The sequence below is a fragment of the Vipera ursinii genome (assembly GCF_947247035.1).
Source record: "Vipera ursinii genome assembly, chromosome: 1".
In the NCBI taxonomy this organism is placed as follows: domain Eukaryota; kingdom Metazoa; phylum Chordata; class Lepidosauria; order Squamata; family Viperidae; genus Vipera; species Vipera ursinii.
The window spans coordinates 249,036,771-249,055,535 of NC_139512.1; the positions used below are offsets into that span (position 1 = coordinate 249,036,771).

The 18,765-nt window shown below is 39.4% G+C and overlaps 1 protein-coding gene across 1 annotated transcript in view; it reads left to right on the top strand.

The window, feature by feature from the left end:
* Positions 1-736: 736 nt before the first annotated feature.
* Positions 737-18,765, top strand: part of GRIK2 (glutamate ionotropic receptor kainate type subunit 2) — a gene marked incomplete at both ends in the record, with an annotated part of 532,047 nt that continues 514,018 nt past the window's right edge. Inside the window, one exon of the mRNA XM_083352959.1 lies at positions 737-851. Coding sequence (XP_083209085.1) covers positions 737-851 — 115 coding nt within the window. The remainder of the gene's footprint in view (positions 852-18,765) is intronic.

Here is an 18,765-nt window from a genome sequence, read left to right on the forward strand (position 1 = left end):
CAGGGAAGGGGCCCATCCAAACGCGAGGCGCGTCACAGAAGCCACGCTTCTTTCAAAATGTACATGTTGACTCCGAAAGGCTGGGTCGGCCTTGGCCTCGGTTGAATGAGAGAAGCCGGCGAGGGGGAGGGGAGAGAGAAGGCCGCCTTAGCTGGCGGCCTCAAGACAAGAGGAGCTGTCTCCCGTTTCTCACACTTCATCTTGGCTGCGCGTCAGAAGCTGTGCGGCAGTTCAGTGGAAGGGAAACCCATCGGCCAAGCGAGCGCCCGCCTCTTGCACGGTGGAGGTTTCGCCCGCTCGGATCGCCTATTGATCTCTCTTTCTCTCTCTCTGTTGCCCCCCCCCCACCCTCCCCTTCCTCCTCTCTTGCTTGTCTCCTAGGTTCGCCCGGCTGGCCAGCGCGCCAACATCTGGGTCTGGATTTCTCCCGGATTTCTTCTCTCTCCCTCCTTCCGCTCCCGCTCGCCCGGCTACCATGGATGTCCCACCATTCCTTGCAGGCGAAGGCTGCTGCTCCTTGGCGCAGTGAAGGAAGATCATGCAGGCTGGGCTGGTGGCGTCGGGAAGCGGAGAGAGTCCCCTTGCCTCGGTGTGACCATGCCGTGATCGCGTCTCAGGGCCAGGCACTTCTTCTCCACGGCTCCTTGGCGCTTTAACCCGACCGCGGGGGAAACCTTGACGCTGAAGCAAAGGGGGCCCGAAAGGGAAGCGACGCGGGTGTGCGTAGGAAAACACCATGAAGATTATTTCCCCGATTCTAACTCATCCAGTCTTCAGAGGCACCGCTCGGCTCCTGCTTTGCTTAATGTGGATTGGATATTCTCAAGGCACCACACATGTGTTGAGATTCGGTAAGGCGGCCGTTTATTCCTCCTCCTCCTCCTCCTCCTCCTCCTCCTCGCCCCCCACTCGGTTTTGCCTTATGCGTGTTCCCCAGGATTTTGTCAGGGAAGGAAAGGGAGGTCGGAGGGAAGCGGAGATGAAGCTACTTCCGGGCTAATCGATGTTTAGACTCTTCCCGGTTGCATTTAAGGCGCCCCTCCGATCGTCTGACTTCGAAGCAAAGCGGCTAACAAGCGAAAGAAGCGGAGGGGAGCCACTAGCCAGGAGCGCCCGCCCCGCCAAGCCAAGCCAAGCCAAGCCAAGCCAACCCGGGCTGGACTTCTCTTTAGAAAAGAAAAAAAAAGCTGGCTTTGTGTGGTCTTTTCCGAGTTGCAGTTGGGTACGCGTGAGCATCTGGGGGGTGTTTCGAAGTTGGCTGGCTCTGATTTGGCGGGATCCAAGTCCTTGTCCGTCTGATTGAGTCAGACGCTCTAGCTTGAAATGTCGGTCGGGACAGAAAGGTCCCTCTCGCGCCGTTTCCTTGGTTTACAAGCCGCGGGTCAATTGTTGGCCAGCTGGCAGTTCTGGAAACTCCTGAACTTTCTTTCCCGCCCCATTCCGCCTTCCATCAAATGATCTGTGAAGGGTTCTTCACCGATGTCGAGAAGGTGAAGCACGCACACCTTGAGCCAGGCAAGGGCATTGCTCGGGAGGAAGCGTGCCTTACAACAGCAATTTAGGAACTCCCCACCCCCGCCCCAGAAGCCAGTGGCAGAGAAGGACGGGGGCTTCTAAAGTGGGGCTGTAGGCAAGTTCTTTAGGAGCAGAGTCCCTGGGCTGGAGGTGTTAATACTGTGTCCTTAAGTAGTCACTCTCTAGTAGGATCCTGAAGGTCAGAGTTTTTTCTTTCTTTCCGAAAGAGGTGCTGGATGGCTGTGGTCAGCGGTAGTATTGGCTGTTGGTTTTTTGTTTTTTTTTAAAGGGGACATCTCAGTCTCGACTTTTTTTTTCCAAAAGAGCTTATATCTCTTTCCATCCCGCCTCCTTGAGAAATCTATCGCTCCTTGGTATTTAATAAGCAGCGTGTGAATCCAGCTTTGGAGGGAGGAGTAAAATACAAGTAAATTAGAAAATGCTGGGGAGGAAAGGTTCAAGCTCAGGCGTCTTGTCATCCATCTCTGGCAGTAAATCTATCCCGGAAAAGTTGGTCTGGCAGAAAGAAAAAGTTAAGGTGGAGACACTGGTGCCTATTGAAGCAGCCCACAGCTAAGCTCCTGTCGATGGGAATCATTCTGGATTGTTGTTACAGTATTAGGACAATGAGGGATAAATAATATTGGAATAAAGGCATGTTTGTCTTCTCCTGCCACTAAAACATTCCCTTTCCAGTGGGCATCAGCAGCTCTGCTTTGTGTGTGCGCGCAGCTGGGATCAGGGGAGCAGTGAGGATGCTCAAGTGGTCTTTATGTGGCCAGCTAGATTATTCCTAGCTATCTTTCCTGCCTCTTTCTCTTCCTGGCCCCCCTCAAGGCCCGTTGCTCTTAGCAACCATCTTCAGGAACCCCTCCTGCTTTCGAATGAGGCACGAGGTAGTTCTGAAACACCTGTGGGGCATGGCTCATAGCCTGCTGAAAGCACCAAGCAGAGGAATGTTGCTCGTGACAGGAACACCGTCACTAAGCGTGACTGAGCAATGACATCCGCTGGGCTTTCGGATTGTCAGTATTATGCTTTCCCTGCAACTTTCACCAGAGAGGTTCTGTGGGGTTAATTAAAGCTGACCGTGTGGGCAACTGCATCCCATCAGGCTTGTTTCAAGGAATAGTTTGCAGTGAAATGTTAATTGATCAGACAATGAAGTTTTCACTCCCTCCTTCGCCAAGCATTGGAATTTTTTTTTTCCAGAGGTTCCTTTTCACTTCTCCAGAGTTGTCCAGTGGAAGATTGATCTGGGTGTGTTAAGTCTGTGTAACTCCAATGGGGGAGCAATGGACCCTAAGCCCATCTAAATTTTTCTCAACTTCATTGGAATCAGGTACCATTCCTGGTCCTCAAACTATGTTCTGGGTAAAAGAGATATGAATAAACAGCAACTAGAGCTTTTTTTCTGCCACAGAAGATGTCTGAGGCAGAAAAGGCAGGAAATCTGGAGATTTCAGAGGTTGCCTTTTCCCAGCATAGTTTTATTGATCAGAGGCAACAAAACTGGAGATAGTGGAGGAGAGAGCACCCTGGTAATTGTCAGCTGTGCACATTGCCTGGTTTCACTGGAGAATGTAAAATAATTTGTTGAAACATTGACCCGTGTGTGTGTGTGTGTGTGTGTGTGTGTGTGTGTGTGTGTGCAGGGACTGTGTGTGCTCAAACTTCAATAAAAGCAATTCCTTGGATGGTTGGAGTAGGAAACAACCAGTGTAGGGAAATGGAAAACGAATGAGATCCACCCAAATAATCAGAAGTTCCATTCAGATGGAATATCTGGCTAAAGGAAGAAAGCATCCTTTGAGCAGATAAGAGAACATGCCTAGACATTGGCTCTTTGCTCTTTCTACTCCATTGAATGTGGAACATTGGGAGTAGGGGTTCTCCAACCACCAGTCCCCTGCTCTTTTTACTCTGTCCCTTCTCCTCCCTGCCTCATCCAACACATGTTAGACTGTTATCTTTTCACCAGGTGTTCAAGGGAATATATGTTGTACTCTTCCACCAATTTTTCTCAGAACAAGCCTAAGAAATATCAACTGACCCAAAGTCATCCAAAGGGTCTCTGTGTCTGAGGGCGGACTTGAACCTATTCCTGGGGCATCTTAATTGCTCCATCACAACTAGTTCTCCTGTGGCTTTTTGCTCCTTGATCTAAAGCAGTGGTTCTCAACCTGTGGTCCACAGACTCCTGGGGGGAGGGGCACAATGTTGTCACAAGGGGTCCACAAAGGCTTGAAGAAATGTTATGATTTAAATCTTGAATTAAGTCTTGGTGGTCTGGGGCCATGGTCCTTGGCCACAAAAGGTATCTAAAGGGGTCCACGGTGGAGAAAAGGTTGACAACTGCTGACCTAAAGCATAGTGAGCAAATAATTTTGCCATTTCTTTTCCTCCCCAAGTTTCTTCTGAGCTATTCTGGGAATCTTTAACTCCATTACACATAAATCAAGACAGAGGTTGCCTGTGCTTCTCCCATTAACACTTGCACATAAGTGTTGTACAGCATTTGTACAGTCATCCTTTGTGGAAAGTGGGGCTAGAATAGAGCTACTATGTTAGTGGTTAAAAATTGCCCTTATTTTTGTATTTCTTGCCATTAGATGCATGTAACAGTAAGTTAGTGGTTCTGCAGCCTAGAAGCGGTAGCCCTATGTTAGACAATAATAATTCGTCCTGAGGAAGGGAGAGAGGAAGAGAGAGAAAGAGAAACCAAGGCCAGTGGCCATCTAGGCCAGTGAAATAAAAACCAAATGCCAATTCAGATTGTTGGCCAAGAAAACAGATCTGCTTTTGGCTGCCTGTTGTTTCTCTAGCTTATTCTTTGCCACCAACAAACATGCATATTTCTGAATCTTTCTGAGGGGGAAAAAGCCTTCAAAAAAAGAAAGAAAAAGATTTAGAACACCATCCTGGTGGTTACATGCAGATCTGAAAGGGTCATTAAAGTGAGAGAAAAGCCCAAGGAAAGATTTATTGCAATGGGGCAGTCCCAGGCTCAGCAGAAGCAAAAGGATGCTGCGGGAGTCTCAAATTGGTCTTCCAGATATTTATTTAAACTATCTGATGAAAGCTTTCAATCTTTAGATTCTTTCTTTAAGAGAAGGTGGCAGACAAACAAAAGCTAAACACTTGTGAGGGTGTGCGGTTCAGTGAACGGTCCTTAATTTTGAAGGCACTTCTTTCCACACAAATATTTTAATATATTTTTATTTTATTTTATTTTATTTTATTTTATTTTAATTCCATTTATATCCCACCCTTCTCCGAAGACTCAGGGCGGCTTACAAGCTTAGCAGTAGCCTTCATTCTATGTATATGCCTGCTTATTAGGGCTTTCACACACACACCCAAGCGGCATTATTACAAAGTCAGCTTAATTGCCCCCAACAATCTGGGTCCTCATTTTACCTACCTCGGAAGGATGGAAGGCTGAGTCAACCTTGAGCCTGGTGGGATGCGAACCTGCACTAATTGCAGGCAGCTGGTGTTACTTAAGGAGGCATTAGCCCACTGCTCCACCAAGGCTCTTGCTTAGCACTGATTTATTTTAGAATTACCACTGAGTATAGGTACATTGCGGTATCATTTCAGAACTGGGCAAAATACATGGTCTTTTGAAACCCCCCCCCCCAAAGTCTAATACATTTATGTAGCTGTTCATCTCATTGGACTATGGGAAGCATTTATTTATTTATTTATTTATTTATTTATTTATTTATTTATTTATTTATTTATTTATTTATTCTTCTATGCAATTGTGTCTGCAACCCTGTCATCTTGTGGGATTCTCTCAGAGATTGCTTGGAAAAGTTCCGGCAGTTTTCTTGGCAAGGCTTTTCAGAAGTGGTTTGACACTGCCTCCTTCTAGGGCTGAAAGAAAGTGGTTAGCCCAAAGTCACCCAGCTGGCTTGGTGCCAAGGCAGGAAGAACTCAAAAGTCTCCCAGGTTCTAGCCTGATGCTTAAACCACCATACCAGTGTTCTCCTGGCCAACTTACAGAGTTGAAAACAAGACAGCAATACAAGGACAACCACCAAAATAAATAAGTAATCGAATTAATCATAAAAACATAATCTATGGCAGATTAGGCTGATACAATGGAAGGCTCATTCCATTGTTTTGCATTGTCCTCCGTAAAACTGCACATCCATCTCTAAGCATCGATGTGCACAATTCAGCTTCATGCTTTTATGACTTTCATGTTTTTAATATTGAGGCTTTTTGCTCTCCTTTTTTTTTGAAAAACTGGTAGCATTTCTCTTTTGAAATCAGTTTTATGCCAAACCTATTATACACAGTTACTTCCTCACTTAAACATCTGTAAACTTTTCCTGCTGGCATGAAAATTTATGTATTTCAACAAGCTGTTCATAATAGTGTCTCTGTGTACAATAGATCTATCAGTCTTAAGAAAATAATTATTAAATTTAGGCATGTCATCTTATTAAAGAAATCACAACCAATGTATAGGTACTATATTAGATTACTTGTATTCAATTCATCTACTTGCATACATTTGCATATGAATAATAGCTGTGGCATAAAAGTAGACAGGTTGTTTCTTTGAGTTAAATTATATTCTTGCTGCTAAATAACCAGGATCTTGGAAGAGGCATTCTATCTCCTAAGTGAATGAACATAGATTTTCTGATTGTTTTTGTAATCTATAGTTTTCATGAACACTAATATAATATAATGCATAGAACATTTTCAGTTTATAGAAAGTTTTGAACTGTTTCAAACATTTCATGATATTTTCTATAAAATCTTAAATTGATTTTACTCACAACATGCACAATGGACCATAAAGATTGACTGCAAATACAATTTTTATCTGTTTATGGTGTTTTTCTGTAATTCCATAACAATGGACTACAGAGACTGAGAGATATAACTCAGAATTTAAAATTTGATACAAAGTTAATAAAAATATATACAGCATAGAAATAAATTTTCTGAGAAGTGTGGAAAATAAGTTACTGCAGAAGGAATAAAATCTAGACAACATGTAAATTTTTCTTTTGAGATTATGTCACAAACAGCATGAATACCCCATTCTTCCTTTGGAACTATTAGTCATAACTAATGAAGTACCATATAATATAGAATCAAACACTTTGGAAATATAATACTAACCTTCTCTTTACATGAATTGGCAATACATCATCATCATCATCATCGCCATCATCTCTACGATGAAGAGCTTCAAGACAAGGAGGTCTGCATTACTTAGTTCCATGTTTCTTGTGAATTAACCATTTATTTTCCTTTGAAATTTCTTTGCGGCCCAACATGAGGTATAGCCTTTGAGCGCTCACAAACAAATTATCTTTAAAGGTATGGTACATATAAGACTTGAGTTTACTCTTCACTTTGATCTAAATTATCCTACATTATTCACCTCTTAGAGGGAGTAGTACATTACTTATTGCCACAAAATGTAGCATCTCTTCATTTCTTCTTCTTCTTGTATTGTCTTCTTTGGGCTTCTTTGTTCCTAAAACTAGGAAGGGTATTCAAATATATAATGGCAGCCGAGGGGGCAGCATATTTTATTATTTTTATATTTTGAACCAATTATTTATTATTATAGCCTTTGGTTTCTTTCTTAGTGTTAGAAATGCAACAAGCTCTGTTTGTAATAAAAAAATAGAAAAAAATCATAGCAAAGCAATATGAAAGAATGGTTAAAAGAAGATTCAAATTGAAAAAGATATACTTATACTGAAGAATAAGAATAAGGGTCAGCTCTAGCTTCAAAGCAGATATGTCCTACAAAGATTCAAGACCATATTGGTTGGAAACATGCAGAAGAGGTTTTTATCCTGTAGTGGACAGATAATGGCTAGAATGATGAAAGTAGTACAAAAGGAAAGTATAGATCAAGAATTGCATTTAGCCTCTCATTCAAGGGTTGGATGCCAAAAAAGGTAGGCATGGCCAGGATGAAACAAAGACATTATTTATTTTAAAGTTAATTAAATTAAGATAATTGATTTTCCCAATTCACTTATCAAAAGTAAATTGAATTTCAATGCTTTGGAAGCACCTGGCTTGGAAGTTTAGGTTTTGCAGTTGTGCTTTGTGAGAGGGTAGATTAGAAGTGATAGAGTGATTGAACATTCCTGCATGAGTGACAAGATCATCTTCAGAAGGACTCTCATCTAGGCTGTTAGGTCCAGAAACAAGATAAAAAAACTTAGCAAATAACAAGAGTTTACAAACTTAAAAATTAAAATCAGCACTTTTAACCGAGTTCAGAAAATTGGTAAAGTAACATTTTGAGAGTCATTTTTTTTTTGTAGTAGAAAGACTCTTGCATTTTGTCATTTGGATTTTTCAAGGACTTCTGATGTTTTTACTGTGCGTGCATTTTTCTAAATTCTGAACTTGCAGGCCTCTTGAACTTGCAGGCCTCTTGATTCAAGTCTGCCTGATTACCTTTTTGGAAAATTATGATATAATAACAGGCATCTTGAATAACGAAAGGAACAAACTGGGCATAAAAGGATGTTAACATTTATGACTGTTGTTTTTGTTTGTACATGACCTTTAAACAATATGCTGTTTTAGTGAATATTCTGACAAGGGGAATTTAGTTACTGGAGCCAGGGAGAACATTTATACGAAATACAGATACTCCTCTGGAGCAGAAAAGATTCTGGTTATGTAGTGGTGACCGCCAAATCTTGAATCCACTATAACTTTTGGAGAGTTAAACTTGACAGCACAATGTAGTGAATCTTGTTATGGATTGTCACCCGTACCTAGCACTTCTTTAAAACTTTAGAGCACTCTAAAGATTATGGTTGAAATAATGGCATTCCATTATCGAGCACATTCTGAGAGTCCCGGCAGCCGGTTAAGGATGCTCACGCTTTTATAGGAAGGTTAAGAAATAGAGACTTTCATAGACAAGGTAAAAACTAAAACTCTTTGGTGCGACTTCTGCTAGAACAGCTAACTGAAGGCAGTTGGAAATGGTCTCTGGTTAGAATATCAGAAGTGACAACAAACAATGTGACCTGATCATTAGTGAAGGTGTGTTATTGTTGCTTTTCTTGGGGGTAGATGAAAGAAGTCAGAAATGAAAATGGCCATGCAGACAGCCAGAATTAAATCTCCCCTTCTATTCTATCCTTGATGATGGGAAATAAAACCCAGCGAGGGCTTTAGTACAGAATGGCCTGCACGATATTCTTGCTAATGGCGATGTAATGATATAGTACTGACAGCTGGATGGTTGCTTTTACAAAGCCATTATTATAGGTACAGGGAGTGAAAAAGGCTGGTATTGGGTCTGTCCATGCGCTTTCCGTGCTCTTTTCCTGAATGGTAATAGTGTCTTTTCCTTGAATGTGCCCACAGCAGGGGCTTCAAGTCAGATTTCTTTACAAAGGTTTTCTCTCAGTCCAGAAAATGATTCTTGCTGGTTCTTGCAGTCAATCCTCTGCAAAGGAAAATAAAAGTCAAGCTGAATTATGTATTAACACATTAAAATTGAATAAATCATCGTTACCCCCTCACTATTTTTCTGCAGGTGCTTAAACTGTGCTTGAAGATGTTTGTATAGCGGGAGATAATTTTGACCTTTTGATTTAGGGGTGATGTAGAAAAGCTGCTTAGAGGTAACCGTGAGAAGCCCAGACTCACCCACCTCTATTTGGTTACCAGGGACCAGGGGAAATCTTGTGCGCTAAAGGGAAGGGCTGCAATAAGGTAGAAAATAAGGCTTCAATAGTAAAATTCTAAAAGCAAAAAAAAAAAAAAGGGAGAGAGAGAGAGAGAGAGAGAGAGAGCAAGACATTTGGAGGAAAGTGGAGGTTAAGAGTCCCCTGAAGGAAGGAAAGAGATGCAGAGCATGGTTATTGACTGGTCCAGATTAAAGAGCAGAGAGGAAGATTTCAATTTGATAACGTCACAGCCCTTCCTGTTTTTTTCTTTGCTGCGTGTGCCAACAATTTTGTAAGGTAATTAAATTGGCTGATTGAAGTCACAGTGGTCATGGGGCGATAAAGACCATTTGGATTTAATGGAATTTAAAAACAACAGTGCTCCGTTCACAACTCTTACCGAACGAGAATTTTAATGATCCATTCAGGGTGCTGACTAAATAGAATGTCCTAGGACAACTTTAATTGAAAGGGCAAACCTGATTAGGTATATGCTGTCTTTACGACCACAGATAGGGAAATTAATATGATCTTTTTAAAATGACTCATTAATATATTATTATGTTTTAAGGCAGGTCAAACGAAGAGTCTCATATGAAAAAAAAATCTTTGTGGATCCTTACTCATACATTTCACGTCAAGTCAATTTGAATGAAAGAATATCCTGCTGGTCATAAATATAACCATTGTATTTTTAGCACCTGTATTTATTTTTTGTGTGTAGTCTGAATTCAGTTAACACTATCAGTGCAAATGTGAGCGATAATGAATGATGTGCTTTCTCCTTTCAGAGATAAGGGAGCAAGCCTAATTTTCTACTTACGTTTAGTATTTTTGTTCCTTAAATGTCTGATAATCATATATTGTTAGATGCCTACTCAGAACTAAAAATAAATAACTGGATGGTGGGGGGTCTAGACACTTTTGATTTAAAGACTGCATAACATCTCACCACATTGTAAATGTGGTACTATCGTGTGTTGGGATATCAGAGAAAATATAATGCATAACAAAATATAGTCATATTTCTGTAGCTGGAGAATGAAAAACGGTTTGTCACAATGCAGCTTATATTTCCACATGTAGGCAGAGAAACAGACTTATGATACAGATATTATATACACCTATGCATTCATATTGTGCAGCAGTGTGAAGCAAATCTCAGAAGTGATGCTTAAAACAGGGCAGCTCTTTTATATACTTTTAGTTCACTAATATTAAGGGAAGGTGATAACTTTCTTTTAATGGATAGAACAGAGCTTTTAAAGTCACACAGAAGCAAATAGTCACTGCTCCCAACAGTGATATGATATGGCTACATGGCTCTTACCTATGATCAGACAAGCTGTTGCATTTTGCACCAGCTATAGCTTCTGAATAGTCTTCAAGAGCATCCCCTTAAAGTGGCCACTGCCCATTTGTCTAAGACTCGCCACAAATGGTGCACCAGCCAAAACCTGTAGGCCATGACTTTCACATGCTGATTCAGCAAGAATCAGCAAGTCCAGACAATACTGTAGAGGAGAAAAAGGAACCATAATAGCTAGGACATTTATATTTTAGGGAAAAATGTTCTTCCCACTTGAGGGAATACTTCATTAAATATTAAGCATTAAATGAGAGTCTGCTGGTTGTCTACAAGTATACAACCCATGTATCTACTTACTGTAAAACACTATGAAGCAGTGTATAAGTTTAAGTGCTATTGCTCTTTAATATTTGTCCATAGACTATAAGAAAGGTACTCTTGATTCCACTTAATTTTTCTTTAAAAAACAACTCCCAAGACTTTGCATGGATGTTCCACCAGTAAGCTGCTCTGACTATTAATAAAATGCATGTCCCAAAATTAACAATTAAGTAATTATAAAAATGAAATATGGATTCTCCTGACTAGGAGAACAAACTTCCACAACCAAAAAAAAAATCAATATTCTTATCTTAATTAGTGCACAACATTATTGAAGTACTTAGCAATGTCTAAGATGGAAAGGAATTTTAAAACACGCAGCACTGGTAAGATCCTACCCTTTGTAAGAAGGAGAGTATGGGACTTTTTATCATTCCCTCGTGACAACAAAGTTCTGGGAATGGAGAAACTCAATTTAGTTTGCAAAGATGTAAGGCTGCCTCTTCATTCCTACAAAGATTTGCCATCATGAAGGAGGATGCAGAATCCCATCTGACCTTGAGTTTTCTTGCAGTGTTGACTATGATAAATGCGCACCATTCTTTTAAATTTTTGCTTATCACGGCCGATGGAATCCGTAAGTCCTGGAAGTGTTTGCAAAAGAAGAAAATGACAGTTAGCATAAGGCAGGCCTATCCTCCAAGTGCATACCTACTCTTAATGGGCTACGTGTTCAGTTGAATGGAACTGAAAAATCCAGGTATAGTGTTGGATTTTCTGGGGCGTTTGTCTCTGCTGAAAACTATATATATTTTGACTGGGCTAAGATTGCCAGCTGGGTGACTTTGGGCCAATCACTCTCTCTCAACCCAACCCATTTCACAGGGCGGCTGTTGTGGGGACAATAGGAGGAGAAAGGTGTTGGATACATTTGAAGACTAGTGTAATATTTGGGCTAACCTGTTGACTATTGTTTTGTGGGGGTTTTTTTTACTTTTTTTCTTTCATTTTTTATGTATAAATTAGAGGTTGGCTTGATTCAATTATTGGATAGAGACCTCCTCATTTGAAATATTTGCTTATATATTTTTCTTATTAAATAAGGATGACAGTTTATAACTATTATGCAAAAGGAGGAGAATTTATGAGGTTTTTACATTTTCTTTTCAGCAGCCAGACAGGATGGATTTTTTTTCCTGTGTTTAATGTTGGACTTAACTGTTGTTTGGGTCATTATTTTCTCTTTTGTAAACACATTTTTTCCCTTTTTCTTTTTGTTACTGTTGGGTGTATGTTTTTCTGTTTTTTGCTGTTTTGTATTTTATTCCCTTTCATAAATTATAATACATGTATAATGAAAAATAAAACTAAAATAAAGCTATGTTTAGAAGAAGAAGCGAATTGCTACAAGACATTTTAACTTAAACAAACTGCCTATCACCCAGAATGTCCTGAATCTTTCTCTTGTCAAGGCTCAGAATTTATTCAATATGCCTCACCAAGTGAGAAAGAGGGATGGGGCAAAGCGAACGGGAGGAGAGTGTAAAAGAAAGATCAAGAAAACCGACTGAAAAATATATGGAAAACTGTTTTATTTCCTTACTGGTTTTAGACCCGCTTATTGCAGTCTTACTCTGAAATGAGTAATGTGAACAGAGCTGCCAGCACTGCATACTTTGGACCCAACCTGCTGCCATTCAGATATGAAGACTCACTTTCTTTGTGCAGGCATGCAATTATGGGAATTTAATTCTAACATACAGGTTGTCCTCAGTGGTGGGATTCAAATATGTGAACAACCCGTTCTCTGTGTGGATGCCGCTTCCGGAAGTCCGTTCTGGGCCTGGGCAACAAAAAATTAGCTACCTGTTCTGCCAAAGTGGTGCGAACTGGCTGAATCCCACCACTGGTTGTCCTCCACTTTCAACCCTTCATTTAACAACAGTTTAAAGTTATGATAACCTCAGAAAAAGTGACTTATGACCTGTGCTCGCAATTATGACCATCGTGCCATCCTCAGGGTCATGTGATCACAATTTGGATGCTGCCTACTGGTTCACATTTATGACCAGTGACAGCATCCTGCAGATACACAATCATAATTTACAATTTTGTTTTGCCAGTTTGTGGTAAAAATGCTCATTGGATTTTCTTAATGACCATGGGGATTCACTTAACAACTGCTGTAAAAATTATAAAAAAAAATCTGACTTGACTTATGAACACAACAATTTATTATACAAATTCTAGTTTCATTTGTGGTCATAAACTGAGGACAACCTGTACCTGAAAGTTACTATGAAAAACTAGCATACTAACTTAAATAGTATATATATTTCTTTTTTACAACTCCCTAATCCCTTTTATCGGGGTGGAATTAGGGTGACTGAATGGAGCTGAGCATTTACTGGCTGGATGCCCTTCTTGATGCCTACACAGAGTTCACAGCAGATATTTTCTCTTTGCTCCCTGACAGAGAAACATCTGTCGCTGTCTAGGGTTGAACTCTCAACTTTCCGAGTGGCCTTTATCTCTAGGCCACTGTGCTGCCCTCTAAATTAAATAGTATGGTGTAGTAGAATTTGGACTGTAAATAACCAGACTCATACCTACTTAGCGATTAAGATTCTTTAACTGGCTTTGGACCAATTATTGTCTGTTAGTCTGTCTATATGTAAAAGTTGAAGAGAGAGAACAGCATTGATGCTGTTTTGAGTTCACAGAGGGAAAGTTGGACTAACAAAGTTTAAAGCAAGCCAAACAACAACAACTTGAATTATTCTGCATTGCTCCATATGATTCCTTCTTTTTCCTAAAATCTACCACACTTTTTAAGCTAAAATTATAATCCTGTTCTTAGTGCATAATGACCAGTATGACCTTCTATTATATATCTTATGATGAATACTATGGATTTCCAGATGTCTTTCTATGAAGAGGGGTTAATAATGATGAAAATAATGGACGTAAATATTCTCTCTTGTCACCAACAAGCCCCATTTAATACATTAAGATCATTAATATTCTGTTGCAATCAAAGTGATTTCTCATGTAATAATTCTATTTTATTTACTATTTATAGCAGCATAGACATCTATAGAATCCATGCTTAATTTACTCTCATAAACTTTTTGCTCATCTCAGCAGCTGAAAGTCAGTCTTATCCTTATCCTTCCTCTTCTAGGAATCCTATAGAAATTCTAAGAACAAGGTCAAATATCGCATACATCACTCATTCTTTTGCCTGCCCATTACTTTTCTTAATCAAGATCTATTTCATGACTCAGCATCTTAGGAAGACTTGTCCACAACATCTTATTTCTTCAATTTTGATCTGGTTGTACAAGCTTTCCTTCAAACTATTTGTCATAACATGGTATATCTTTTGTTGCCTGTTCAGTTTGTGTGCTTGTGCCTAAAACCTCAGGTGTAGAATATGAATTGAAAAACAAGAATTTTCTACAATATCCCTCTTATTGTGCAAACTAGGAACTTCCTTTTGCCCAGTTAGAGCTACTGGGTCATTCCCAAGGCTGATTGCACATACAGATTGTCCTTGCTTACTGATTGCCTTGTTTAATGACTTTTCAAGGTTATGATGCTGAAAAAAAGAGACTTGCAACTAATTCTTGCATTTATGATGGTCATAATGTCCTATGATCATGTGATTGCCATTTGTGTGCTTCCCAACTGGCTTGTGACAAGCAGAATTAATGGAGAATAAAGAAATAAAATCGTAAGTTGTGGTCACATGATGTTTTGCTTAATGAGCGGATGGGAAATGACATCGTAAGTCCATCGTGGTCATATGATTTTCTGCCTAGCAACCATGGTGCTGACCCCCAACTGTGGCACTGAGGACTATCTGTATAACAAACATATCACAACCCTTCAATCAGCTAGATGAGATTATGGAGCTCCCACGAAAATTTGAAAGAATCAGAAATAGAAAGCTTGTAGCATTCTAGAAGAACAAGCTTTTCCCCCTATGTATTTATTGACACATATTGAATAGTCATTTGTTTCAGACTTTCACCAGTCTTTCTCTCAGCATCCTCCACTCTATTCTTTTCGTAACTCCTTTACTCTGATGGTTTTAAAAAATACTGTATGTTTGCATTACAATTAAAAATAGCGATCATAATTTTATTGTCTGGAAGAAAATAATCCAGCCTGCTTTCTATCACATTTTAACAATCTTTTAAAAATAAGTTCAGTGTCTAGAAAGTTCCAGGCAATGGGAAAACTACAAAAAACTTCAGTAACATAAAGGAAGTGAATCCAAAAGCTACAATTGTGTAGAACGGTGTGAATTTCAACCACTGCATGATGAGGGAATGTTTGGGATACAAGAGATAAAAATATATATTTTAATACATATATTTCCTTAAGCTCTGAGTAGCTCAGGGAAACAAGTAGAGTGCTTAATTGTGTGCTATGATTATACTAATGAAATATCTATGTGTGTGTACATCGAAACACACACAATATTTTAGAATGAAAAGAATAGAAACAATGACTCGTAGTAAGGTTTCTAGGTTTGTATAGAAGAATTTCAACATTCTTTGTATCAGCCCACTCATTTAGGTTGCAATCTGTGCCAAGTATTTTTTTTAAATACAATGTAAAAAGAAATCATTGAAAAGATCATCTTAAATAGCTGAAGAGAAAGATACATTTAAAATCAAACTAACATTAGCTAGCAAATGGATATTACCTTCAGCAGTGGGCAGTGGTGATCTTTTGTATCGCATTACTAACCTTTTAAAGGTTAATTTAAAGTATTAAGTTCAGTGACTTTATACCAAGATATAATTTTACTTAAAGACTTAATAAATTCAGACAAGGGGAAAAAATCTTAAATGAATTCAGATAGCTTTATTTTATTCCGTTTTGGTAAAGCATCACTCTTTCATATTCTTGATAACCATTTTTGGTAACGAACAACCGTAAAATAAAAATTAAAAGCCAGTTTTAACATTTGATGCAATGTGAATAGAATTCCAGAATTTATTTGGTAGTTAAAGAAAGAAAGAAAAATGTGTAGAGTGAATTTTTAGCACTCCCCAGTGCAGTGGCAATTCAAGTCAGTTTTGTCAGAAAATCAATACATCTCCAAGATTCAAAAATTAAAATGCCAACATTCCAATGGCTCCAATTTTACTAATTACCTATTTTAATACTAATTGCCTATTTTAATGATCATTAATATGACATCTATGATGTTTCCATGTGAGTATAATATCATGTAGACTAGTGCCTTTTATTTTTTCATATCCTAAACATGCCACCAAGAGGTCAGCACTGTGGAAACACTTCCCATCATTTGAAAATTCAGATAGGATGGAATAAAGCCCATGCTTCACATCCATACTGATGTATGGATTCAGAAATTTAGATAGTACCAATTAAAATCCAAGCTACATCCATACTGATGTAGACATACAGAACTCTTGTGTGAGAAAACATTCTGGATCATTTGAGTTTCCTCCTCAGTGGAAGAGGAAGATTTCTCTGTCACTATACAAATGGTTGACATAGCACACTAGATGTGAGAACTCGTGAAGCAACCCACTTTATCTCATGTATGAACTGCCCTTGTGTGAACTGCCCTTGGAGATAGTTCCAGATTGTAGGGAGTAATCGAGGTGATCTTGACAGAAAAAGGCAAAGAGGGCTGAAACATTATTTAAGTCCTAAGAAACAATATAATATTTGGAAATGGCTCAGGCAAACACCTGCCTAGTGTACTGGAATATAAGAAAGAGGAGAGGTAAAGCACAACCAGAATTGCAAGATTCTCTTGTTATAGCCTATCTAAAGTTACTGTGGTACTAGTCTTCCTGTGGAGTTAATTTTCTGGCTTGGTCTGTCTAGTGGGACTAACACAAGTGGCACCAGGAAGGAGTTCTGTGGGAAATCTAGATGTCTCCTACAAGTGAATGTGGATAATATTGAGCTAGATAGATCAATCAGCTTAAGGCACACTTGTATGCTCTTACATGGAACTTCCACAGGGAATTAACCTGTTTCGGATATACAGCTTCTATAATAAAGCAAATACTGTAAAGGAATGTAAACCTGTAAAGTGGAAAGTTGAAAGTCTGAAGTCTTCTCTGCCTGAATATCTCTGGGTTTTTACAACTGAACTACTCCTGCCTCTTGTTTTGGGATGGTACATCCTGCCACTATAATTTATCTTCTGGGAGGCATGTACTGTAATGAGATGTGAGAATAACCTTGAGGGACAGGAAGAAGAGTCAAGCTAAGATTTTGGTCAGATAAGAGAAAGAGCCCAAAGCAGGAATGTATAAATAAGGATGGGAGAGGTACCTTCAGACTTGCAAGTGACTGAAATATAATAATAAAAGTCATAACTTTGGCTTTCTGGTCTGGACTGCCTTGAAGAACTGACATGACACCTCATCCAGCATTCATCTCCAATGCCAGTGTATGCAATAGCGAGAACACATCCTGTGCTGCCTTTCTGGCAATTAAACGCTCAAAACAGAAAAAGAGAAATAGTTTCTATAAAGACATCTTCTGGCACAGAGCATCATGGATATAGCTTTTTTCTAGGAGAAAGATCAATCTCACAAAAGATAAATCAGCTATATTAAAGAAGAAAGAAAAGCTAAATGTGAAAATCCATAATTTAGATAAAAGGCTAAATTACAGTGCTGACCAGATCATGATTAGCAGGTTGGTTAATTTAAAAGAATTTTACAAAGAAAACACAATGATCCAATCTATAAATAGAAAGTTTATAAATTTTAAAGTGGAGCTGCAGGAATCTCAAAGTTTCTACAGGTCACAAGAGAATTATCAATACAAATAATGTCTTCATGCTCAACCTGAAGAATAGATAAAATAATGTACTAGCTGATATAGAGGAACACAAACAATCAGACAGCAACCCACTGAAAACCAATCAAACCTAGCACAATATTCCTAGCTACGTAGCTAATCCCTAAAGTAGTTTTTTCTGAAGAATATTAACCTGTGCTTTAGAGTAGAGGTCCCCAACCTTTTGAGCACCAGGGACCAGTTATGTGGAGAGAGGTTTTTCCATGGACTGGAGGGGGCATGGTTTTGGGTGCTGTCTGCATCCAGCAGAAGGGACTTTCCTTGTTTGTGTGGACCAGTTGCTGGCATGCCGCCGCCTGGTACTGGTCCATGGCCCAGGGGTTGGGGACCCCTGCTTTAGAGTTCCTGAATTATTCTGGCCTTTTGGAGGTTCTTAGAGAGATAAGAAAACCCCACTGATTTTTTAGCTAATGTCATGTAAGAGAGGAAGTAGCAGAATGTGGGGGCAGAGTTAAAAGAGGGATCAGCCTAGAATCCTTATGTAGCCACAAGTAAACTAAATCCAACTTCCCTTGAATTCCATTGATCCTTATCTAACTCCAAGCAGGTGCTAATTATTAGTTGAGAAGATTCCTGTTCATGATTAGCAATGAGTCAGTTTAATTGAACCTTCACAGGTAGGCCTGATCTTTCGTGCCCGATACTTCTTTTGTCAGCTTTTCCAGCATTTAGCCCAATTTGAAAAGATCAAAGTGCTTGATATTTCCAAGATAGGGTGGGGCTGGGGCAAACTGACTCTATAGATAGTCCTCGATTTATGACATGTCGCTTTGTGAAAATTCAAAGTTATAATAAACTTACAAAATTTACAATCTGTAGTACTGACAGCTGAAATTCTGATGGCTGCCCCTCACCCCTCAAGGCCATATGACTGCATTTTGGATGTTCAGCAGCAGACCCATATCTATGGTCTTTTGCAGCATCTCATAGTCATGTGACCACAATTTTCAACAGTTTTGCTGGAAACAGCTTTTACATCCAGTTTCCAGCAAAAAACACCCATAGCGAACAATGGTTTTGCTTAACGACTGCTTGTTTGCTTATCGACTGCTATGTTCACTTAATGAC